The 26,188-nt window shown below is 37.8% G+C and overlaps 1 protein-coding gene across 2 annotated transcripts in view; it reads right to left on the reverse strand.

Moving 5' to 3' along the window:
* ZNF407 (zinc finger protein 407) overlaps window positions 1-26,188 on the reverse strand; it is a 338,591-nt gene that overhangs the window by 88,609 nt on the left and 223,794 nt on the right. For both annotated transcript variants that reach the window (XM_017746161.1, XM_017746162.1), the window contains exon 8: window positions 9,796-9,974. In XM_017746161.1, the coding sequence (XP_017601650.1) occupies window positions 9,796-9,974 (179 nt within the window). The remainder of the gene's footprint in view (window positions 1-9,795; window positions 9,975-26,188) is intronic.

The raw sequence follows: 26,188 nt of genomic DNA on the forward strand, positions 1-26,188 counted from the left end.
TGTCAGCGACATAGGGATGTTTCTGTTAGTCCTGAGCAGCGTTTGCACTAAGTCAAGGCCTTTTCTGCTCCCCACCCCACCAGCAAGGGGGCTGGGAGGGAACACAGACAGGACAGCTGACCCAATGGGCCAAAGGGACATTCCATACCACATGGCATCATTCTCAGCAAGTAAAGTGGAAGGGAAAAGAAGTAAGGGGGAGAATGTTTGGAGTACCTTTTAAAGTGTCTTTATCTCAGCCTAGGAGCTTTCTCACTTTTACCCTTCTAATTCCCATCATCCCTCCATTGGTGGGAATGAGTGACTGGGGCCTGGTACTTAGTTGGTAGCCGTGGTTAAACCACAACAACTTTGGCACTTTTCTGATTCTGAAATTATTTTCCATTATTTGTGCAGTAACAAAACTATGTGTAACAAGTGAGTAATTTTGTGTAACTTACAAAAAAATCTAAAATTCAGAGAAAGACTTGCAAGCAGATTTACAAATACTAATCATTTAAGCTATTTATCAAGAATAATTTCAGTGCAGGTTGTTGGGATGCTAGTAACATGTCACAGGAAGAAAAAGCATAAAGTGTACCCTAAATAATGCACAGCCACAGTGAAAGCCACCAAGAGGTGGTGGCATTATGTAGGCAAAATACACCCTGCTATGGTTACTTGAAATATAGTGCCCATATGTCTTGGAAGTACTGTTAGTTCAAGTTCAACTCTGCAAGTGATGAAATATATAGTTTATAATGGAGATGGCACAGCTGAGAAATTTATTATTTAGGTTTATTTATAGATATTTATTATTTACATTTTCATTGGAATTAAATAAAAAAATATTTATAGCACAGAATAGAATACTCAATACAGTTTTATCTACTGTATAAATTAAAAATTCACCACGCATTTTAAATCAAAATTTTCATTTCATCAAGTTCTGTCTTATATTTACTTTATATTTACTTTAATGAAAATTAAAAAATAAGATCTTTATATTTCTTAGAACTCCAGCATAACTTCCCTAGATGATAGACTAAGAGATCTAGTCTTAAAAAAGTATAATAGGAAAGCAATTTAAATGTTCAGAGTATAGGACAATCTCCACATAAAAATATCCTGAATTATTCCTAGGCACTATACACCTTTATTTTTATTCCTCCTGTAAGATTAATATCTTTCTTTTTGTTTGTTTGAAAAGTTTTCTTGATGACCTTGATATCCCATTTTTGGTGCCTTTCTCTGAATTTTAATCTGTTGATATTCCAATACTAATATTTCCTTTTATTATTTACATTTGCCACATACTATTATGCATATATATCTTCTAGCACAATTAAGTATTTTTGCCTTTCTAGATGTCTGTCATGTCTTAAGGACTTTCTTCTACTTCTGCACTTAAATATTTCAGCTTTGCTTTAAAAGTTTTATGTTAGGATAGCCTATTTTTAGCTCCAAATAGGCAATAATGTGGTTCGTTCTTCATGAAGGATATTTTATCTATTAATGAAATAGTAGCTTGGAGTAAGATTACCTTCTTTTCATCAGTGAACCTGACATCCTTGCAGAGGCAACAGTCTTTATGGACACCAGCAGGGATCCAGCATGGGCAGTGCAAGCAATTTGCGAAGCAGATGCCCCTCCAAGGGTATTTTGAAGGCAGATACAAGGTGGGCATTAAGGGCTCAACAGAAAATTTCAGAACTGAAGAGGGTTTCTATATCGTCCACTGTAGCACAGCCCCCTTCCAGGCAGCCAAATGGTTCCCAACTTTGGGAACTAGAATGCCACAGAGAGGAATGACAGGAAAGCAGGCGCCCACCAACAGCCAGATTAGATATTTAGACATGGGCAAAGACATTAATCTGCTCAGGAGTAACAGCTCACACCACAAAAATCAGTTGCCCTGTTACAAACGGGGGTAGTTTTCAGAAAAGGAACGATGACTGCTAGGAAATCCCAGCGCAGCGGGCCGAAGGCAGAGAGGCACTGAAAAGAGTGCAGGATTGGGACTGCATGGTATTGGTGCTATACACAATATGGAAACCGCTGTGCAACAGCCCTGCAGCTTATGGCACACAACAGGACACCTGTTATACCTCCACTGAGCAGAGGTATTAAGAGGTGTTCCAGACTTTGGTCTAGACAGTATTTTCCTTCTCCTTTACAACTATATTCTGAACATTTTTTCTTTAGTGAGACGGATTGGCTTTCATTCCTATCTGAGACTACCAATCACTTAAAGGATGTAACTAATATTAATAGTTGTGGGTTTTGAATATTAGATGATGTAATATTTGCATCAAAATATTTCAAAACATCCTTTCAAAAAAAAAGGAGTCCCTATGCTCTTCAAAAGCAGCAGAAAAAACTATATCCTAGGGAAAAAAAAAAGACAAAGTACTTTCATGAATTCAATTCTTTTTTTCTACCTGCTACCTGGAAAGAACCAACTCTGATGTCATGACCACCCAGATAAAGATACTGGCTATGGAAGCTCTGCTAGGTATACAATGCCTTCTAATAGATGACAGTTCTAAAAAAATATTACTTAGGGTTTTTTTTTAAAACATAGATTAATCTTTCCTGAAACACAATAATACATAATCTACATAAGTTACAAAGAACCTGGCTTTCTCCTTTACAAACAGAAAATCATTTATACTAGGTTTTTATTTCAAGCACACACTAAAATTACTATTCTTCACAAAAGAGGAAAGGGAGTGTCTGCCAATCAACATGACATGCTATTGAAAGACTGGCACTAATAGCTATGACAAGAGCAAACCTGTTTGAAGCAGAGCTGCTGCTGCCTTTTTCCTTTTTTAAAGTATACCAGCCATCAAAAATAATGTTTTATCTGACTAGAAACCCAAGCAGTATTCTGCTGCTGTAAAAGCTTGCACCTGATTTGCCTATATCTAGCAATGAAAATTTTAATATTGTTTCAAATGACAGCATTTAAAGTGTTTTATTTAAACAGTGATAAAGACTAAGAACATTAACTATTCAAAACAAAATTTTTAAATATGCTTGCGAACAAAACTGTGTATCTATTCTTTGGAGGCTTTAGATCAGGTATGAATCACAAGTTTGCATAAGTGCTCAACTGACTTGTATTTCTATTGTTTCAATGATAAGTAGCATTTATTGATTTTATATTTTCATAGTTTGATAAGTTCAGAGAGTGTAAGAGGAAACAGGCTTTTATTATTCCATTTTTCCTATTTTTTCTTAACTCTATATTTTCTACTAAACAATCAGAAGTCACAGAAGAAAGGAGTAGCAAAAAATATTTAGACGTAGAAAAGCACTAGGATACTAGTATAATTGCTATATTATCAGGTTCTGTGTGTCCAATTCACATTCTGAATAAGTCTGCAGTTTCCACTTGGTAATACAGTTATACCTTGATAAAATCACATAATAGATCACACCATAACTTTTAGCAATCAATTTTTTCTCTAAATAATTTGATAAATGTAGCTGTCAAGTGGGATAAAGATCACAATTTTATTTGGGATTAACTATTTGAACTTTCAGAATTCCATTCATGAATATTGCAACTGGTACAACTGATAGGATCACAATTTTGTCCCTTGTTGATGATGCAATCATGCTGCAGGTTGCTGGTACGGCCCTGTTTCTCAAAAGCTAAAGAAACTGAAAGAGAAATGTGTGGAAAGCATGGCCTTTTGAAAAGTGCACTTAAAGTTTGCAGAAATACTTTTCAAACATATATAAAAGAGGAGACAATAACACAGTAAGAGAACTGCCAGGGCAAAGAGCAGAATTTTGTACGGATTCTTCAAACACATTAAACAAACAAATAAATGTATGTTCCAAGATATTTTATCAAGGATTTAATGACATACCAGAAAAAAAACAGTTAGGTGAGTGTATGTCCACTTCAGGCTCAAAGAGAGTAAGAATTTAGCACTGATGATGGGAATGTTGCCACTCTTAGAAAGGCCACTTTGGGGGACTTACCTGTCTCCTCAGCTCTTCCACTGCTATCACAATACCCAAACACTAGATTCACAAATGCAGCCCTTATCAAGAGGCTGTAGATTAACACTGTTTGAAGATTTAAGAGCAGAAAGGACTACTGGATAATAGTCAGAATTATCTGGTATATCAAAGCCCCTTTACATTTTGCAGTGAACCCAGCAACCTTGGGCCCTCCAAAAACCTATTTTCCAGAAAGACATCCAGTCTTCTCAAGGCTCAAAGGAACGGAACAAGAATAATTTCTTTTGCTAGTTGCTGCCAGAGCTCAATTGACCTCATATTTAAGTGTTTGCACCTTGTTTCTCATTTCAATTTGTCTGACTACGCTTGCAGTACCTGATTTTTCTTAAGTTTTTCTCGGCTAGACTAAGAGTAGCTCATGTCTGGTATTTTCTCCCTGTGAAGCAACTCATACACTATAATCAAGTACCTATCTATCATTTGGTCATGAATTATGTAACTCTTCATGAGCACTAAGCGTTCAATCACCACGTAGGCAGCCAACTGCCAAAACACAATCGTCATGATCTTTGTTCTGTGAATGCCCAACCCCAGAGGCACCTATAATTTTCACAGAGGCAGAGGCACACAAAGCTGTACTTCCAAGCACTCCCCAAAACATGTCTGTGTAGCACAGGGAAGCAGCTCACACTTTTAGTTCTGTCAGGATCCATAGGAGTAAGTGATCCTCCACTCCTGCTCACGGGGCCGTGGGTAGCAGACTCTCCCACAGCATGCTGGAAAATTTGAGTGCTTTGCAAGCATGGTATCACTGTCACAGAAGAAAACCAAACCTTACCAAAGAATACAATGAATTGAGCTGGCTTCACTGATTTCTTTTTTTTTAAATGACTTCCAAGAAGTATTTGGTATGACTGCTAATTCTAAATTAAACATCACCAAAATTTCTGTACAGTGCCTTAAGCAGTTCCCTAATCACATAGTTGACTGTCATGAAGCCATTTTCCAGCAAGAGCTTTGTGACTCAAACGATGGAAGCATTGCACCTATTTTGCACATGAGGAAACTTGTACAAAAAGCAGGACCATTATATCTTTTGCTCAGTGAAAACCCCGGTTATTCTGATTTCTAGGGTTATGTTCATTCTTGGAAATTGTCTCCACTTTTTACAGTGCAGAATGGAAATAATGATATGGAAAAAACCACTGCATAACTTTCAACATTATCACAAAACCAATAACGAGCAAACAGCTTCTCTTTTCTCTGAAGAGCTTTTTTCTTATGACCAGTTTACTATCCACAGAAGGCTACTATGGCACACTGTGAGATGCCATGGACTCTGCAGCTATTGGAATAATGGAGATGTTCAGGCATAGATATTACTCTGTTTGGATATAAATAATGCATCATAATAATATCACAATGTTTGTAAGACAAGAGTGCCAAAATGAAGAACATTTAGTTCAAACTGAAATTATCACTACCAAGTGATGCTGCTCCAAAGCAGACAAAGCACCGAGAAAGAAAACTGGAATACTGATCCCTTGCAAGATCTACCACAGGTGCAGACCCTTCTCCAGTCCCACTTGACAAAGTATTCAGGCTCAGTTCAACTCAGTATTGCAATGTAGCAACAATGTAGCAATGTAGTTAGAAGAAAACATATTCAAGAATTTTGGAAATACAATGACTGTAAGAATCAAGGGATTTCTTCAGCTTAATTTGAGACTCACAATTCAGACAAGCCCACAGTAAGCAACTCAGTTTTTTGTTTTTAATCAAATCATCTCATTTTTTGAGAAATCACTAAAATTATAGTCACCAACATGATATGACAATTCACTCACCTATTGCATTCGTTTTCCATTTGTAACGAAGTAGGTTCAGATTTGCACATGGATAACAAGAATAAACATAAACAGCTTCCACTAGAACCAAATTTCTGTTACTAAAACATTACCTGCAGGATTCTTGAGCATGCTAGTAAACCCAGTTCTGTTCTTAGGACAGCTGTAAGATCTATCAGTATCTTAAATGTGGTTTTAAAAAGAAAATAAATTAATATTGTGGATAATGGCCTCCGGATTCCTGGCATTTTTTCCAACAAAATTTCAGTTTTAACACAGACCTTGAGAAAATGGGTCAGCGAATATCAAGAAATAAGCACCAAGCTCTTACAGAACAACATACAGACATTTTAAAAAACAGATTTGATGATTCATATAAAAATTAAGGTTAAATGCATAAACTGATATTTGAAGTGCGGCCTAGCAAATTCAATTCACAATTTTATGTGCACTGCATATATCTCTGTTGGCTTCTGTGCGTTAAAGGCCTGCTGTTCAAATGTAGTAAATTTTAAAAGTTAAAGACAAAAGTATAAGCCAGAGTGTCATTGTTTTAAAATATGTAAGATTTATAAGGAATATAGTTGTATTATTAAATGACTCCCCCCATGACAGAGGAAGAGTATAGCAAAAAGAGAAAAGAAGGTCTGAAGACCTGGTTTTCTGGCATTTCTGTATATCAATTTAAAACAGAAGTGCTATCACCTTGCAACTACAGTATCATCCTTACACATGTAAAAGCCAACTTCTTTTGTCTTCCATCTTCCACAGCCTCTCCCTTAGAAGTGCAGCTTCCTCAAGCTCCTTACTGCCACTGACCCCATAAAAGCAGTATAGTAGCTGCCAAATAAAGCTAAATAGAAACTAATATTAGAGCATTATATTATAGTAGCAGGGCATCTCACCCCCCACAGGAACTTATCTGTTGTTTGTTAACCAGCCAGATAACTCAAACAGGACAAGCTGTCTTGTAGTGAGTTATTTTGGCACCATAGGGTTAACATCTCCCAACTGCCAATAAATATCTTACTGTTGGAAGTGAGATCTGGAAAGATAAGCCAGATTTTTCACTGACAGACACTCACTTTACAACTATGTAAGAGCCACACTAAACTTCCACAAAGCAGAAATCTTCCATACATTTCCCTGGAAATGTGTGGAGTTTCTCCCATGAGTAGAGATGTCTGCTTTGTGGTTACTCCCCAGGGATTAAGTGAAGAAAACTGTGCACATTGTCATGGTTTCAGTGACAAGTTACATTCGACTCCTAATCAATACTATTTCTTTTGCTAGCTCTAATAGAGGTACCTTGATATTGTCCACTGTTTTATGTTATGCTGTAATCTACTAGTAGTTCTTTTTTAGTTTTATACTGGGTAGTAAATAATTCTGATTAAGATCTTTCATCTGTTATCACTTGTCAGTTTAATAAAAAAATTATTTTATAAATAGATCTGACTTGCCATCATTAGAACTTGCCGGCCAGAGTGATTTCTTAAATTTTAACTGTTGCCAAAGTCTGAGGCTACATTCTTCCTGCTACAATTATAAAGAGTACTAAATTTAAATTGGAAATCCAACTGAAAATCTTAATTTCACAGACAAGAAACAGACTTGACTTTTATTCCCAGTCACATCCTAAAGGTACCCCACAGCTCCACTCTTGATGGGCTGTGGTGAAGGAGTTTCTGACTGTCCTGCAAAGTGGCTGGAGTTGGTGTCTGTCTCTTTGCCAGTGAAGAGCCTTATTCTATTTCTATCTGCTCAAAGAAGCGAAGGGGCTGGCTTTCCTGTTACAAAGCAATATTAGAACATAAAAGATAGACAAATATGTTTAAGTTAAAAAAAAAAAAATCAATCTTGTATGACACTTTCATACTCCTATCATCCTAAGGGGTCCTATGTCATGTTGTAGATTCTCTGTGGGTGCAGCCAATGACCAGTAAGTCATCAGTAACTGTGAACCAGACACAGAACAAATCTTATTTTTATAAGGGATGTTAGCCAGGGCACAGGAGTTGTCCTTCATTCCTCTAAAAATCTTCTCTAAAACCTTTAACTCTCAGCAGTCAGAAATGGATTAAAAAGAAGAAAAGAATCTTCCTTTAATTCTATGGTATGAATACACAGTTGTCACCCAGGTTCCTCTTTAATAGTGTTTCTTCTGGAAAGGAAAATACAGTATCGTCCTTTTAGCAATGGGATTATGCAAACAATGTTTCAAGACTTGTTGTATACCAATCTAGGTGAGCCTGGCAATAATTAGATGACAATCTGCTCTTGCTAGTCCTAATATATTTGCACAGAACCCTGTTTAGTGCAAGGGGATTTCTACAGCGTGAGAGTGAATGTATAGGAAAGAAATGCCATTAGGATACAATACACTGATGACTGTTTTCCTGTGTTTACAAGAGAAGCAAACTGAACAGTTTTAACCACAGCATGCTACAATGAACAATTAATTTACCCAGATACAGCCTTGAACAAATAATGTGAAAATGTACATAAAATGTTTGTCATTTTGGAATGGTAGTGATTCTATCAGTGTTACAGCTCTCTGTGTTATATCTGTCTATCTGTATATTGAAAGCATTTGATTTTTTCATATTGTGGGATTATTGTAGTAAAAATCCAACAGTGTCTGGATTTAAGCTCTGAGTTGAATATTCATTTGCTTTAGTGAGAACTATGGTGAAATGTGATCAGTTTTCTGACCTATTTTGAAATTGGTACTCCGCCAACTGGCATTTTGTTTTCACATCCAGATATTATCCACCATATGCTGACATGACATGATGATTGGTTCCAAAATGAAGTGGAATACTTGGCAAATAGAAATATATGGTACAAATAATACACTGCCTCTAGTCAGGAAAGCAAGCAGTCATTTTGAGAAGACTGAGAGGTTTTAAAATAACTACAGTGTACACACTGCACAAAGCTGCATGAAAACTCTCCAGATTTTGGTTCTTTACAGGTATGAGGGTATCAAAAACTATTAAATCAATTCTTTACAGAAGGTCCAAATCTGACACTGGAGTACTCATAGTAGTAATTCAATGGAAGATTAATTTGCATCTCAGGGAGACTTTGGCCCACATCGCTTCTTCCTCCTCTGGATTCCCCAACTCTTTCTTCTCACCATCTGTTCTTTTTTCCCACTGCTCTGACTTGTCTTTCCACAGTGATGTCTAAGTTATCTGCTCTTCCTGCATTAAGATCACATTTCATTCAAGCGCCACACTAATTTTGTATTATATTTCCTAACCTCCTACCACTGAACTCCTTTTTTCTCCTAACTTGATGCTTCCATTAAACTTCTGCCTTCTACTCTCAACTGTAGAATCTATTAAAAAAAAAACCAAAAACAAAGGAAAAAAAAACCCAAAAACTTGTTCTAAACAGAAAACACCCCATCTCTTTTATTTTAATTCCTGTTTCCAAAGCAATGTTTTTGTTTTTCATTCCTCCAGTGACTTCCATGTGTGTGCTCTCTAACGCACAGCCTGAAAACACACATCTAGGCTGTTGGTTGATCTCTGCTGTTCTATCTTTTAATGAGGAACAGTGTACTTTTTTGGAATGAAATCTAAGAATTTTTAAAGCAGTGCATTAATTTACCACAACATTTCCTATGGAATTTTGTTTTTTCTGTTCTTGGGGGAATATCATGGGCAGAGGGACTTAATAAAAATGTTAACAAATATTTCTCCCTAAAAGTTCAGCTAGATTTCAAAACAAGGCATCTAAATAGCATGCACTTCTGATGTCTGTTTATTGAACTGCAAGATTTGCTTGTGTAACATGAGTAGATTTCAGTGCTTAATGCATAATCTTCAGCCCTGGAAAACTTGAAGAGGATTAAGCCCATTTTAAAACCATGTTCTTCTTCAGAATAAACGATAATAACTTCTTGTTTTCTTATTACAATCATTTAAGAAGGTGCATTTAGAAAAGAATTTGTAAGCAAAGGGAGGAAGGACCTTACCAGCATGCAAGTATGCCAGATCAGGATTTTCAATGTCTGGGTGTAGTTCTTTCAAGTGGTTGCGAAACTCCACAGGGATATTTGTTCCATAGTCACACCTAGGACAGTTATACATTTTTACTCCTTCATGCTTTCCCGTATGCAAGATGTGTTTACGGATATTTTCTGCACAGTTAGACCTAAAAAGCAATGAAAAAAAGAAAAAGATATATATGAATTTATTTCCAACTAGTGATTAAAATAAAACCTAGTGTTATAACAGAAAATCAGTAGTCATCACTCATTTTTCATTATCTGTACATTTTTTGCATCCTCTTAGGTTTTGCATAAATGTTGTCCTTTGAATGAAGGCTCCCAAAGCTGTTTCAGGTTAACTGAACATTACATCTGAACGAGAATGATTGATTTGATGTATTTACAGAATTTCTATTTTTCTCATGGTAGTCAGTGATGGACAGAAATTAAGCAAAAGTTTTTACTTAGGAAAACTGAAATACACAAATGCCTATAATATTCCCAGAGGAGCTCGCATGAACCTTTCCTACACAGTTCCTAAATTCAACAGGAGTTGTTGTGAATGATTCTTGCAAGTATGTTCCACCAACTTTCATCTCACTATGTGAACTGTTCCTAGGAAAGAGAATTGAGTTGTTCAAGTTTACATATTTTTGAAAATACACACAGATTCTGGTTTACATCTTAAACACAGCTTTTGTGAAAGAAGGGGAGTTTTCATGCATAGAAGTCAGAATACATATACAATTAGTTTAACACATTTCAAAGCAATATTTATAATCATATTTCTGAAAAAAATTGAATAGAAAAAGATTTCACATTTCCCTTACAATAAGATCCATATGGCAGTAATTTTTAATTTCTAGTCTTTAAAATTTCCAGTCTCATGACAAAATTATTTTGCATTAGAATTTCCTATTTATTCAAACTTTGTGATGAATCCTACATAAAATACACTGCTGCTCCATTCATTTCAATCAGAAATACCCAGTATATTTATTCTTGAATCAAAAGAACAGAACTATACATGTGTACCATTGCTCTGGGGTTTCGCTTAACTTTTAGACTTTCTTACTAGCATATATTATTATTATTGCCAAACTAAGAACAGTAGTTCAGCCTAACTGAAAAAAGTACGAATACTCATGCAAACTAAATGCATAATACTTTACATTATGCAATAAATGTATAATACTTTACAAATACTCAAAGAAGACAACTGTAGTATTTTGGGCAACTGGTTATATACCCATCACTGTTAGAAATACCACAGTAAAAGGCACCTAAAAAAAGGACCCCCAAAATAAACTGGAAGTAGCAGCTTGAAGTTCTGCTGGAATGCTTGTCTCTCCCTCGGAAATGGTCATAGTAAAGTTGGTATCTGCCTTACGGTGCTGCCAAAGCTCACCCTCTGTCATGTCCATCTGCTATATACTGGTATAATGATCAGATGCCTGAGAATGTCAGAGAAGACACTTATCACTGAAAAACATAGAAAATATTGGTCCTCAGCATCTTTCAGGGATTCAGCTCTAAAAAAGTTACAATGCTCATAAATGTTGTTAAAATCAAATATGTATTTTACAAAAAAAGTAAAAAAAGGTAATGTATACTGCAGTGAAAGCAGGAGACAACCTGGTAACCTTCTATCAGGGGTTATACTTTAAAGGGCAGTAGATTAAAGCAGAGCATACAAATCTGAAATAAAATATCTGTGTTCTTTTAGCTCAGCTCTCAATCTATATTAAGGAAAGATGTAAAACTTTTTACTTTGAAATATTTCTGTGAAATATATAAAGGATCTGTGGAAATCTATGTAAGAGTTGTGAAGAAAACCCAGCCCACTCAAGTCATAAAAGGCCAGTTCTATCTCCTTTCATTTGGAATTTGCTCCAGCCACTTTAAACAGAGCAATCCTGAAGCCTCATTTATTCAGTCATCAGTAAAAATCTGTCACTAAACACACCAACATACAGATATAAAAAATTTAAACCCATATTTTTCCATGTGACAAGGAAGGCTTAATCAGAAATGAGGAATATGAGATCACAAGGCATTACAAACGGCCCCTCATATTAGGTTGCAAAGCAGCAATTGCCATCATAAGGTAAAGCATGTAGGTAACAACTGGCAAATCCAAGCACTTTTGAAGCCAAGTGATACCTTAAAATATGACAAGACAAAAGTGTACTGCATATAAAATATTTTTTAATTATTCAGTGTGTTTGTACATGTGTTTTATTAGGAGTCTTCTTCCATGGACTGTACAAGTATGTTATTATATGTCTGACACAAAACACCCCCACCAACACATTGTGTGTGTGGTTACAGCACTTCAGCACATATGAGTAAACACAGAGGTCTGTGATTTTAAACAGCATTGTATTTTTGTTAAAGCTATGTCATGACAAGAATCTAACTAAAACATTAGAATGTTGCAATAGTGATGATAGTTAAGCTTTTGACAGGCCTTGTGTTTATAGGATTCACTTCCAGGTGTTTATAAACCTTGAAATATAGATTTCCTTTGTTCTGAAATTTGGAAGATAGAGCCCAGCCTAGTAGAAACGTTTGAGGAACGTCTTTCTCGTTTTTGAGTTCCAGTCTGAATTACAGCCACAAACAAATGGATGCAGGTTTTAGGAGACTAGCCTGTATTTCAGTAAAGCTACAGTAGAGGTTTCTAAGTTAAATTATTATTACCACTGCTTAATGTAAGCATGCTTTCATCCTCATGATCCATTTTTAAAATCAAATGTATATATTTCTGTCAATTTGACCATGCTCTGCAGTAACAGGAAGGGAACTCGTTAGAGAGACTTAATTAGTCTAAAGCTATAGTCAATGAGTTTATATTCAATTCAGATGCAGAGAAACACAATAAAAATTTTCTTTTTATTTCACATCTTGCAGTAAGTCTTCTTATTAGATGTGAAGGTTTGAGACATGATGCAAACCCCACAAAAACCCTATTAAAGGGAAGAAGGAGGCTTGCATAGAGTTTTCAGTGTCTTGTCAGTGCTACACACAGCAAAAGAGGAGATGGAACATGTTGCTAAGGTACATTGCAGATGAACAGGAAATACGAGGAGCTGAAAAACTCAGCCCATACTTCCTACACAACAAAGCTGTATGACGTCCTCCATCAAAGACTGATATATTGGGAAGGGCACAGGCCTACTTTCCAAATCCAGGAGAGCTCCCACATTTCTGTAAAGGATAACACTTTGAAATAAGGGAGACAGATGGTAAGATCCTCCTGAGAAAAGCAGCTACTGCTTAGGATGAACAGAAAACCTCTTCTGGATAAAGACAAAAAAGGGCATTTGTCTGTGATGTTCATCACACAGCAGTATGTTCCCATTGCTGCTCTAGCTGCCTGTTCCATGTTGCCATTACAAGTCCATTCCTACCTACCAGGTACCTTTTTCTGCTCTCAATAAATTAAGGTTGCTGCATATTCAAGTATCATAAATTGGAAATGACTTGTCAATCGTAAAATTGTGCTTTAGTCACAGAATCACAGCATGCTTAAGGTTTAAACGGACCTCTCAAGATTGTCTGGTCCATCCCTGCTGCTCAGGAAGGATAACCCATGGCCAGTTGCCCAGAACCATTTTTAGGCAGTTTCTGAATATCTTCAAAGATATTTCCCAACCTCCCTGGGCTGCCTGTGCCAGTTCTCAGTCACCCATTTCCTGATGCTCAGAGGAAACCTGCTGTCTTCCTGCTTGTACTCATTGCCTCTTGCCCTGTCATTGAGTACCACTGAAAAAGAGCTTGGCTTCCTCGACTTTAGAGATTCCCTTCAGATATTTGTGCATACTGATGACATGCCCTGAGTCTTTTCTCCAGGCTGACCAGTCCCAGCTCTCTGTCTCTCCTTAGTTGGGATGCTCCGATTGCAAACAGTTTATTCAAGTTTTCAGTGGTCATTCAGCTTGCACAGGATCATACATAGAGTGACAAGGAAGCCCGATGCCCCATTCCACAGCCGTCTGCATCCTTGCCTCTTAGTACCATTGATCCACTTTGTTGGGAGAGCGAAATAAAGTGGAAGGTTAGGAGTTAGATAAAATGGCCAGACATTTTCTCAACATGAGAAGCTGTTGCCTCTGTTTACTTTGCCTTCCTTCTCCTATCCTTTTATATATATCTATCTATATATATATATGCTTTAGTTCTTTTACCAAAAAAACCAGGGCTTTGTGCTAAAAGCAAGAAACAGAGTTCCTGGTCTGCAGAAGAGTGGGAAAATCATGCTTCTGGTGCATGGCATGGGACAAAAGTCCTCATAACTGTCTTCCTCCTTAACCCAAAAAGTCCAGTTGTTCCTTTAGCCCCTAAAAGGTAGTATAAGTGCCCCTATGAAGACATTTTCTCAGTTGCATTGGCAAGCTGTAGTGTGCAAAAGACTGGCTTTCTCTGCAAAACTAGGCCTACCCCACTGTAAGCAGCAGCACTGTTCAGGGGTCTGGGATGGCAGAGCACAGACATGCACTTTGCAGGAGACAGAGGTGGGAGTTCAAAGTCAGCAGCAGGGAAACATGGGGGGAACAATGAGTCTTGGAGCAAATCTGAGCTGGGAGGAAACAGTGGGCCTGAAGGTCCCCTCAGTAACTGCTGCCAGCAGTTGCTGAGTTACTGCTGTCCGTCAGTCACTATTCCCCCACCATCCCTTCCTTCTTTCCAAACTTGCAGAGTTCAGCCAGCCAGTCTCACCAGCAAGCAGTACAAGCTGTGTGAGTACAGGGATTTGGGCATCCCTTCCCTGTGCAGAGGGACTCATCCCCAGCCTCGTGGCTGGATGCAGCAGGCTGTGCTCTGCACTCCCCTCTGCCAGCAGCGCTGGTTCGAGCAGCCTCTGTAAACAGCCAAGTTCAGTAGTTAACTGCAGGCTTGTGGCTGCCCAATACCAGAGCTACTTGCTGTCCTTATCTTTTACACCGTGTTTTGGATAAAAATCATGAAATAAAAGAAGTTCACAAAACATCTGTCAATTCTAAATTTGCCCATGCTGAATAGGAATGTTTCTATATTTTTAAGGGTTTTCTACATGAGAATACATTAGCACTGTATTAAACAGCTAAATGAAATACAGCAGGAAGTAATCCATTTTCATTTTTTTTTCCTGTTTACTAATAAGAAACTGAAATTAGAACACTCTTCCATTATGCAGTGCCTGACATTTTCAGAAAGATACTTACTGCAAGACATGGAAATGGAAGGTTTCAGAGGTGCAAATGAGGCAAAATGTTAATTATCTAGTCCACTAAGTTTTAAAAATTTTAGCACCTTGTAGGACTCTTATTTTCACAAAATAAGCATTTTTCAAAAGGTCTTCTCCAGCACATCAGGTATAAACATCCTCTTGCTGAAGAGAAATGCATATAACGTAAAGGAGTTACGGCACCTCCATTGACGTCACTATTTACAACATAAAAACAAACACAGTGATACAACCAACTAATTGAAAAGCTTTCTATTTTCCCCATTTTTCAGTATGAATCAAGTTCACTCTCATATAGACAGCATTCTGAAGGTCTTCTGCACCTTTTATACTGTGCTATGCAACCGGTGAGTACACAGAAATTGCAGCATTTTGATTGAAAAATAGCAAAGTCTCCAGATACTTCCTTCCAAAAATAAAAGCAGTTATGATGAATGCAAACTTCTCAATGAAGCAATATGCTATTGTAGATTCTTAACCTCAGTTATCCACCAAACTTTTTAGATATTTTTTTCACAGAAAATGCCATCTAACTTGGAAAACTGTCTTTAAATCAAAATTGCAATAATGTAATTACACTAGAAGAGCTTTTCAGAAATGCAAAGTCACATGGAACATTTATTTTGACCTCATGGATAGCAAAGTCCATAAACATTTGCCCAACCATAACCCTTTTGGTACTAAAACATGGTTTCTGATGGAGACCAACAGGGAGTCCTTTGAAATCACGGCCTAATTACTCTTCAGCTGATCACTCTCCCTTTTACAAACTGTCATACTTCTTATCCCCCTGCATCCAGCTAACACTGCTATATGTCCAACACACCTTGCTCACCTGTAGAATCCCCTGAAACCCAGGCCTCCAGTGGAAGAGCTACAGAGACTGAGTTCCTTTCAACTCATTTTAAGGAATCATCAGGTTCTCCCTACACTCTTTTCAGTTGCTTTAAGTTTTGAATGCATTCACATTTCACACCAGTGCTGCATACATGGATAACATGACTTTCCCCACCCTTAGCATTCTCCACTTGCAGCCAAAGGTTCTGGAAACTCCTGGATACTCCTTGCAGCACCAAGAGCTCCTGCACACTCAGTTAAACGCAGGGACCTTTCAGGTTGTTTTCAGCGTTACTGCTTTCCAAAATACAACCCTTCTAGCCTGCCTTTGTTTCTTGCTGCCTTTGTTTCTAAACATGTTTCATGTCTCTGTATGAAAACTAGCATTCAGTAGGGTGGTGGTAAACAACATAATGGGCAATATTTTCTTGACAGGAAAGAAACAAATACCTCAATCTGTGGTAATTACATTATACAAACAGGCTTATTCAATCAAAACCTCCACAATGACAGTCACTCTGCCCAACTTCTACTTAGCAAAAACCCAGACAAACAAACCAACCAAAAAATCTTCCCTGCATACTCAAGATTTAGCTACATTTCTGGTTTTAAAATAAAATAAACTGATTGCCAGTTAGTGCAAACTAGCTACATAATACTACATAATCTGCACATACCACTGGCAATTCAGACTGCAAGTTTAAAAGTTGAAGTATTAGCTTACCTCTTCAGTGCTACAAGTCAATACAGTATTGCACAAGAAATAATAAAAAAATAGCAAAATATCATAGCCAAAAATACATTTGGCAGTGTGTTGAAACCAATATTATAAAACTGCAATAACTATTATATACTAAAACATACACATATATTTATGTATATGTGTACAAGAAACGTAATACATCTTCTCAGCCTTCTTACTATTAACATGCACCTGGGTTACTTTTTCCTTGCTCTTTGCCTTTAAAAGCAAAAGTTCTACCTTTTATTTAGGTTTTAACTGAGTGGGGGAACAATCCCACGGATACAAGTGCCGACACTCTGCAACCGACTTCAATTATCAAGGGACTTACGATACTGTTGCTGAAATTAGCAGCACACGGCTCTGTGGGAACTCAGGAGGGCAACTACAACGCACCCAGGGCCAGCTCAGCTCTGCCTGTGCACTGCTGCCAAACACCTCCCTGTGCTGTTCCTAAAGACCTCTGGTGGACAGTGACAACGAGCTGCTGGGGAAAAGCAATGCCTTTGCCACCATAGCTGCTTCTGCAGTGAATATTTCCTCACAGCTTCTCAACCCTACCAAGAAAAATGACTGAAATACACACCCACAGTGTCGTAAAAATGCATTTCCAACAACCTGGTGGCCACATGTATTGCCATGTTTTCATGTACTGCCATGTATTGCATGTATTGCCACCCAGAAAATATGAAGTAGCCCATAAAAGAGAGTATACTGCATTTACATGCTTTAATGAGATTTTATAACACAGTCAGTTTCACAAAGAAAATAATAAAAATGTATTTGGGATTTATTCTGATAGTATTATACCAACACCCAGGGATAATAATCGTAATGTTTTCTGCTTTTCTACATTTTTAGCTTTGCGGTTTTTTCTGTAATGATCTATTTGTTATGACATACAGTATGTGTGACAGATGTCCAATGCTGGCTGCTAAAAAGTAGCAGAGCCCTGTAGGGAAGCAGCAAAAACTTGTGCGTCAGCACAGAAAATGATGGAAGATTGATAATTACTGCTTGTGTCTGAGCTCCATTCAGCAGACTAGCATGTCCAAATTGTAATTTGGCCACAGATCCACCATTCTATTTACAACGTATTGGAATGAGAATTCACAGTTTCAAGTAATTGATCATTACGATAACCAAAGTGAGTGCTTTTTAAAGGCAAATTCAGGGTAACCGGAAATTCTGAAGGGCAATAAGAAGTGATGTACTCTAGTCTTGTTTACCTCTGATGAATCTGTAAAGCCAGTTACAACCCTGCATAGTGAACAACAACCAAAGTATAGACCCAGTGCTGGCATCTAGATCTACCTGTGACTTTTCAGTCAAGAGTATTTTTGTAAAAAATAACCCAAAAAAACAACAGACTCCACAATGTAAAGAAAACTTGATTCTTTCCAGGAAAAAACCCATCTCTGATTCCAAGGAAATAAGGCACCCTGCCTTAAATGCTTCCATTAATTCTATTTTCTACAAGAAGAGAAAGAAATGAAGAAGAGGCTTTTAGACAGAAACCTGCAAATTATGTCCAAACTGCTAGACTTGGAAGGAATGGGTGGAAAGGGTACAGAAAGGTATGGAAATGTGCCTCAGCTCTCCCCCTGTGCTGTGGTTCTCACTGTCCTCATAGGTGCTGTGCAGAGCTGGGCTGCTCAGCTTGTGAGTCTGTCCCAGCAGCTCTTCGGAGAGAGGCTCAGTGTCTCCTTTTACTGGCTATAGAAGAACAAAAAAGCAAAACTAACAAAGAAAAAAAAATAACAACAATCAAACAATTTTTCATAGGACTGATCTGCTTCTGAAAACTCTCTGCAACATCTGCTAGAACTCCTGGCTTCCACTTTGCTGCAGGCAGAGTGGTCTCTGTGATGGCCCAGCTCAAGGGCCCGCATGCCTGCGGCGTGAGGGATGCAGGGGTCTGCTGTGCACAGTGCACTGCTGCACTGTGTCAGCCAAGGTTTAAGTGGCAGAAATAGCAGGTGGAGTTCATCTATTTCACAGTAACTGAGAATAATCACTCCATTGTTCATGGGCTTCCTCCCTCCCCCTTTCCTTTCTTCTTAGAGCAGATGGCATAAAAGAGAAGTTGGTCTGAAAAACAGCATCTCCACAGTGGTGTGAGGATGGAGACCGGGCTTTAGGTATCATAGGCCCTGATTTAACAAGGTACTTACGCATTTGTGCGGCTTAAGTACAGGCAGCCCCCGTTGACTTCAAAAGAATGACTCACAAGGTGAAATTTATGTACATGATCAAATACCTTGCTGAAATGAGGCCATGGAAAACATCCATTTTTTTAAAAAGCTGGGATGAATTTAATTGAAGACATGCATTTCCTTTCAACATCATTTTTTTCTGTATTGTACTTCTTTTAATGACCACATAAAGTAACTGAACAATTCTGCAGAGTCTGTTTGTATATCCTCAGGAACACATAAAGTATTTTCACAGATACAGAAGTGCAGATGGAGCCTAGGAAAGGGTGTGGAATCTAGCGGCTGCACAAGATGAAACTGGACTCCTAATGTTGCTGGAGTCAGAAATGATAGCAACAGACCCTAAAGGCTGCCTGTCAATCTCAGATGCAGATGGTAGCTCTTCCAACTGGCCTCTGTGTCAGTTCCTTCAGCCATTTTAGTGACAACACGGTTCCCTAGAGGGTAGATCCTGTTGCTTTGCAGCCTGGATTCATACCCAGGGCACTGTGGTCTGTACGATCTCTGCTCAAAGTAGGTTTTTTTAATGCTAATATAGTGCCTCTTCTTGCCCTATCCCAGCCCCAACCCTCCATGCAAAAAGAGATGGTCATTTTCTTCCTCATTTCAAATGCTCCAATTTATCAAAAGAATCAGCAATAATTGTCTGAAAGATTCACTTTTGTTCTGCATGCCAAAACTATATATAAAATCCCTGCTAATAAAATTTGCAGACAACACTGTAATTGGCAGCATGATTAATAACAATGACACTGCCACCATACAGAGCAGACTCAGAAGCCAGGCCTGTTCAATCACAACATGTACACACACAGTTACATGTTAGCTTTCCCACCTTTGCACAGTGCACGCAAGCAACTTAGACAATGCTGTGAAAAGCTGTGACACTGAAACTGATTTAGGGATTAGTAGACCATCATATTAATGTGAACTTCTAGTGTGATGCTATAAGCAGAAAGGCCCCATGCTATCTTTAGATGTATAAGCAAGGAAGTAGCAAGCAAATGGAAGGATGTAATGTTCTCTTTGTAACACCGGAGAACCTAATTCTAGAGTATCTACTTCCTGTATTACTGCCTACATTTAAAAAAGGAAACAAACAGCCGCAAAGTGATTATAAATAGAAATAGAAGTTAAGTGGGGTACTCTAAAACTCTTAATAAAAAAGCCCTTCTGTTTTGCTCATTATACTTGAGCTTGGGCCATGAGTAACTTAATGCAGAATAAAGGTGTGATTAAGGGACAACTTAACCTAGAGAAAACCTATATGAAACCAAAAGCAATGACTACAAGTTACAGTCAAATTCAACAGAGAAACAAAGCACAATTTCTTCAGCAATTAATCTTTCACAGAAGGGAAGCTGGATCTGCAACTTTACCTGTTTTCAGATCAAACCTGAATATTTTTCTAGATCATGAAATTCAGTCAGAAGTAGGTGGTTCAGTACAGAGCAAACTGGGAAAAAAAACACCTATGCAATTTGTTTTATGTAGAAGGTCAGACTGGCTGAGCTTAAGGCTTTTTCTGGGCTCAAAGTCTCCAAGAAGTACAGTTTAAGTCTGAAAAATGTCATTGTGAGGTCAGCCATTTATTGTGCTTCCATGATGTCATGGAAATTTGTTCAGTCTGCAAATTAAAATATATTCTTCCTGGCTGTCAATACTGCAAAACTATCTTAGATTCTGAAAGTCAAATTTGGGTCTTTAGTTGGAGGTATGATTGATTAGCTAATCTAAAATGTGTGTTGAAAGCATATATCAGAGAAACATCATTCTCTTCAGATTATGTCTTCCTAATGCCATTTTTTTGCACAAATGTAAGTAAATGCAGCATTTGGCTCTCTACTTGAGCTTACTTCACAGACATCATTCACCCCAGGAGAACTGGTTTTAGGAGTAAGGAGCAGGCAAAACTTGATTTTTATTTGTACAAGAGTACATTTGCCTATAAGGATGCCCTGCTGCTCAGTAAGAAATTGCAGTTTTCCTGCAGCTGGACTTTCACTGGAGACCTACACATGAAAATTAATATGCTGTGTACTTCATCAAAAGATACTGAAATGGAATGAAAGCACCGAACTATGTATTCGACTTATAGCATACCTATATGTAAAGTAAAACATATAAAGTAGTTTCTACTGCACTTCTACTTCAGACTATTCAAAGTAGCAGATAACCTGTCTTGTAAAAGTATTAGATTAAAATTGGACCACCCAGAACTGACACATTTTTACTGTTCTTTCAACAATACACAATTATGTTTAACAGACACAGCACAATTTTAACTAGATGAGAAATCAGGGCAACACTCTAAATCTATTGACTGAGAAGAATAGGAACTGCCTGAATGGTGTTACTTCAAAAAGCTGACCCAAGAAGAAAAAAATTTAAACACCAGGGCAAAAGCCTTCTGGATGGCAATGAAATTCCGTCATACTGAGGAATTTTATAGACCAATGCCAAACAAATTATCCTGCGATCATGTATGCAAAGGTTCTGTCCTAAAGAAAAAACCCACAACCATATAAAATTAACCCCATCATATTACATGAAAATAAACTTCTTTCATTATCACAGATAGTGTCATGGACTTGTCTTTTTTCCCACCGAGGGTTAACATGAAAAGAGGGAAGAATGGTAAAATATGAAATTTTTTCTTTGGCTTCACCTTTCACATTCCTGTATCACACAACAGCAGAAACTAATGAACTTGCTCATCTTCGAAAGCCCTTTGCATGCTTCTTCCTTCACCCTTAACTCCTCGCAGATCTTCCCTTATGTGTGTGCCAATTTTAATGGTATAATATGTGCACTTCTTTTAGTTGTGTTCTGATGATTTCTACTGAGAGATACTTAAAGCTTATACAAGTCAAAAACTATTTTATCACTTCTGAAGAAAACTAATAGGGCAGAGCCACTGAATGATAAGAGAGACCACTGGATTTATTTAATAATGCATGTCCATTTCACAAAAATGGCCTGTGTAATCCTTTTAAAAATAATAACCTGTTCATTTCAGACCTTGCACAATGCTTCTCTTTGTCCCTTGTAAGTCTCTCAAATGTCTTATTTTAAAGGAATATATAGTACTCCCGGAAGACATTTTCCCATTTCTATTCTCTTCAACTCCTGTGAGCCCTTGTTCTGTGTGATAAGGCAATCTCCTTCGGGATCTGAGCTGTGTAGTTTCGCACCACGAGTGACAAGGACTCAACTTGAATAACTGCTGTGCGCAGGTTGTAATTATGTCAGCTGGAGTGTTGAACAAGGGGACTGATTAATGTGAGCCCCAGCCCAGGCACAGTCCCTATCAAAACCTTCGTGCAGGCCAGCAGTGGGGATGGGTTAAAGCAGAAAGACAAAACATGCTGTATCGTCCATGATAGATGAATTGCTCCAACAGTCTTCAGGCAGATGTTCCAGGACAGTATAATATACAATTACTCTGCCTTATCACCTTCCCAGGGACAATAAAGCTTCCTCCTTCTATAGCTCATGTGAGTGAAGGCAAAATTAGTTTTACTTTTACAACACTGACTCACTTATCATGTTGCCTTGATTGTGCTTTTACAGCTAAAGAAAACATATATTGCGCTCTTAAACTAAAAACAAACAAACAAACAAAACCCACCAAAAAAACTCTGCACTCCTCACCTTTTATATAAAACCAAACTATTCCTTTCAATCTATTTTGTATCATAGTAATACAGCCCTTAAAGGGCCAATTCAGTATATGATTCTGGGGAATGTTACTAACTTTAGAACAACTGGACCTATTCCTAAGCTTAATGTTATGTGTACATATATGAAAGGACCTTAGTGATTCATGTCAGAATGCATAGATAATAAAAAATACACAGGTTTGGTGCAAAAGATGCCTATGTGAGTAACATGCCCTTAGTGACTGTTTTAACTAAGCACTCATTCTAAAAATGCTACAGCACTCTCGTAAAACAATTCTTTGAGAATTAATCCACATGCCTCCTTAAAGGCCACAAGAGTTTACAACAACTATTATAAACAATCCATGTATTTTCCAAAAAGTAAACATAATTTAAGTAAACAGTAGAAATTTAGGAACAAATGTATGTATGTATCTATCTATCTATCTGTATTTGTTTCCTTTTTATTATCAGATGTATACAGCTTGGGTTTTTTTGCTGCAGAGATGGAAGTAGTCTGTATGTTTCAGTGAGTTTGCAGAACAGCAGCTTACTAACATGAGGTGAATAACAAGAGAAGAATATAGCTCACAATATCCTGAAATCCTTCCTTTCTAAGTACTGGATAGGTATAGATAAAGAAGCTGTGCTTTAAAGAAGAGAGTCTAAATAGTTCTACTTGTATTCCAAGATGCATTGCTTTCAGTACTACCCCTTCTTCAGCTATATAACAATGACACGATCTCCAAAAACAAAACAAAAAAATGCACCCAGAAATGCATTTAGTGAGACACATATTTGAAGGTCAGTTTTAAAATCAGACTAAACCAGCCAAGGCTGATTCTAATGGCACTTCAGACTGCACACATATTTGAAAAATTCTATTTATATGCATTTAATTTTCATGAAGGGTATTGGACTACTAGTCCATAAAGGAGAGAGAAGATTTTCTAAGGAGACTATGGGAATTAGGCACTGATACAGCGCTTCAACTTGAATGCAGGCTCCCAGCTGTTACACCTTCTTTGAGGTTTTAGTCATTAAACAGTGACACAGTCCTGGCAACAATAAGATTTAAGGTACAGGCTTTCCTGTACTGCTCTGGTGAAATGTAATCATATGTTTATTAATCAGAAAGTAGCTCCAAGAAAGCTGGTACGTTCTCACTGCACCGCACGTTGACCTGAGAGGATGATGATATGCCAATTGCTGTACAGAGAAACAACAAAGAAAATGGTCTTGGCCTCAGAAAAATTATAATCTAAGTATTGAGAAGGATATGAAAATAGGCAAATAGGCAAAAAGTAGTGATAGGTTTGGGAGACAGGGTATCAGTGAAACAGGGTAGAAAGCTTTCTGATTAGGTGCACTGTGGGTATGGCAGTACTAGATGGCCACCTAGCCTGTCCTCCACAACCATTCAAATTCCCAATACAATTAGTGGACATAATAAAGAACTAATGTAGGTCTCAACATTTGCTTAAATTAGGTATCTACTGTTTGTACAGAAAGTGTTGGTCACCACTACGAAACATCAGAAGCTCTAATCTGCTCTGGAAAAGGAAACACCGTTGCCCCTAACTTGCTATAAATTGTGCCACTATTCTGGGTACCAGAACTCCCAAGTTTAGGGTGGCCCTTATCTTGAGGAAGGCTGAGTTCTGTTCTCTGTCCCAGAAAAGTATATTAGCTGTCACAAAATATCACGCATCAACCCTTTCTTCTTGAAACTTTGCCATTAGACAGCAAGGAACTGCCAGGAGCCAAAAGCAGATCTAAACCCTGCTTTCAGAAATGCTCTTCTGTCTTCAGTTATGTTCCCCATATAACTTTCCTTTAAAATCCAAACAACAGGCTCCTAAGCCCCTGTCCTCTGCCCTTTCAGCTGAGAATCCTAAACAATAACTAGAATGAGGCTGCAGACAGCAGTTCATTATGAACTAAATGAATTCTGACTTGTCTTAATATTCCGGCCTCTAACACATACCCAAAAACACAGGCCTGTTTGCCTAAAAAGTGTACCAAAAATCTTGAGGCAGACATAGACATTTCCTCAGGACACAGACTTCTGAGCATGCCTCAGCGATTTTACTCAGTTGTGCAAGAACTTGCAAACTCAAGTAGAGAGAGAACTGAAAAACAGAAACTCCAAAAGGAGTAGATGCTTCTGGATTTAGATGTCTTTTGGCAAGATTTAGGAGATTGGGATCCTCTCTGCAAATCAAGTGGGAAGTAGAAATAACTGGGTTCTCAATCCCCCAACTTACTGGTCGAGTTGAACTTTTTTACTGTTCAGGATGCAAAGTCTTGTGGAAGGTGCTGCCAAATCCCTGGCTTTCGATTTCTCTCCTTCCTAAGAAACAAGTACCTTCATGACAGGTGAGAATTGTCGCTTCACTGAGGACATGGAGGAGATGTGATTAACATCAGTGGAGCCAGGGTTTTATCCACTTTCTTTTGTTTTTGTTTTATAGTATCGACCCTGTAACAGTACAAGCTTTCCAGCCAGTGAGAGCTGACTCCCAACTGAGCTATGGAACAGAGATGCTTAGATGGAGAGAGGCTTAGTTATAATCCTTTCTGTTACAGAACTCCTGCCATGCTATTGGTGAACTGAAACTAAAAATGGGCACTTCAGAGCAGGAAAAGAAAATAAAGATTCTCCTGATGTTATGTTGTAGACTTCTGAGGGAAAAGCCATCCAAACAAAGGAAGAAGCCAGGAACAGATGCAGGTGGACAAGAACTCACCCAAAAAAATGCTGTATTTGCCTTTTAGAGCCCAGTTCTGCAATGCAGAGCACCAACAGAGCTACCAACACCCCATACTGTATACTCATGTCTCACCTCTTGCACCACCACCAGGAAACACAAAGCCATTCCCAAAAGCTGCACTCGCTGGCCTTGCCTGGGCTGATTGCCTGACTTGATGTTCCTGCATTTATTTAAAACAGACTGGATAGTAGACACCTTCTTTGCCCTCACAAGGGCTCACATTTAGGACTTCCCTCTCTGGTCGGACACAAATGAACAAACCCAGTACAAATTCCTTTATCTTTGAAACATTTCTTCTACTTGAAAGTATTTTTACTGCTCTTCAAAATGACTATATTTCAGCATGCAAAAATCAATCAGCTAAATACCATATGACTGTGCTATAATTTATTAGTGCTGATCAAAATCTTAAAGACTAGTAATTAAAATTCAAATTAAAATGTGATGAAAGTCACATTTAGTCACCTAAACGAAGAAGCTGAATTTCAAATAGGCATAGAGCCACTGGACCCCATGTGAGAAGAGAACTCATGGATGCTCAGTATCACTAATAACATGTAAAAAGAAGTTAGCATTTCTTCAAACTTTGCTTCTTTTCCTGAAGTAAATACATCTATATAGACCTATGAATATGTCAGTTCATCAGTAAGTAAGAACGACTTATAGAAAACAGAAAAAGTGCCCAAAAAAAGACCTGTGGAATGATCTCTCCACAGTGGGAAGCTTTTCCCTATTTACTAAGAAATGTCACTGGTCTCAATTGCCTGGGTATAAATCTTTTCCAAATAATCATTTTTCTAAAGAAAACCACAGATTTTGGGGGTGTCCTCCTTATCCTTTGAAAAATACCTTTTAAATTTTACCTTTGAAAAGGACCTATCCTGACAACTTGCAACAAATGGTTAATTTGGAACTCA

The sequence above is a fragment of the Corvus brachyrhynchos genome, unplaced genomic scaffold (genome assembly GCF_000691975.1).
Source record: "Corvus brachyrhynchos isolate BGI_N302 unplaced genomic scaffold, ASM69197v1 scaffold409, whole genome shotgun sequence".
Lineage (NCBI taxonomy): Eukaryota > Metazoa > Chordata > Aves > Passeriformes > Corvidae > Corvus > Corvus brachyrhynchos.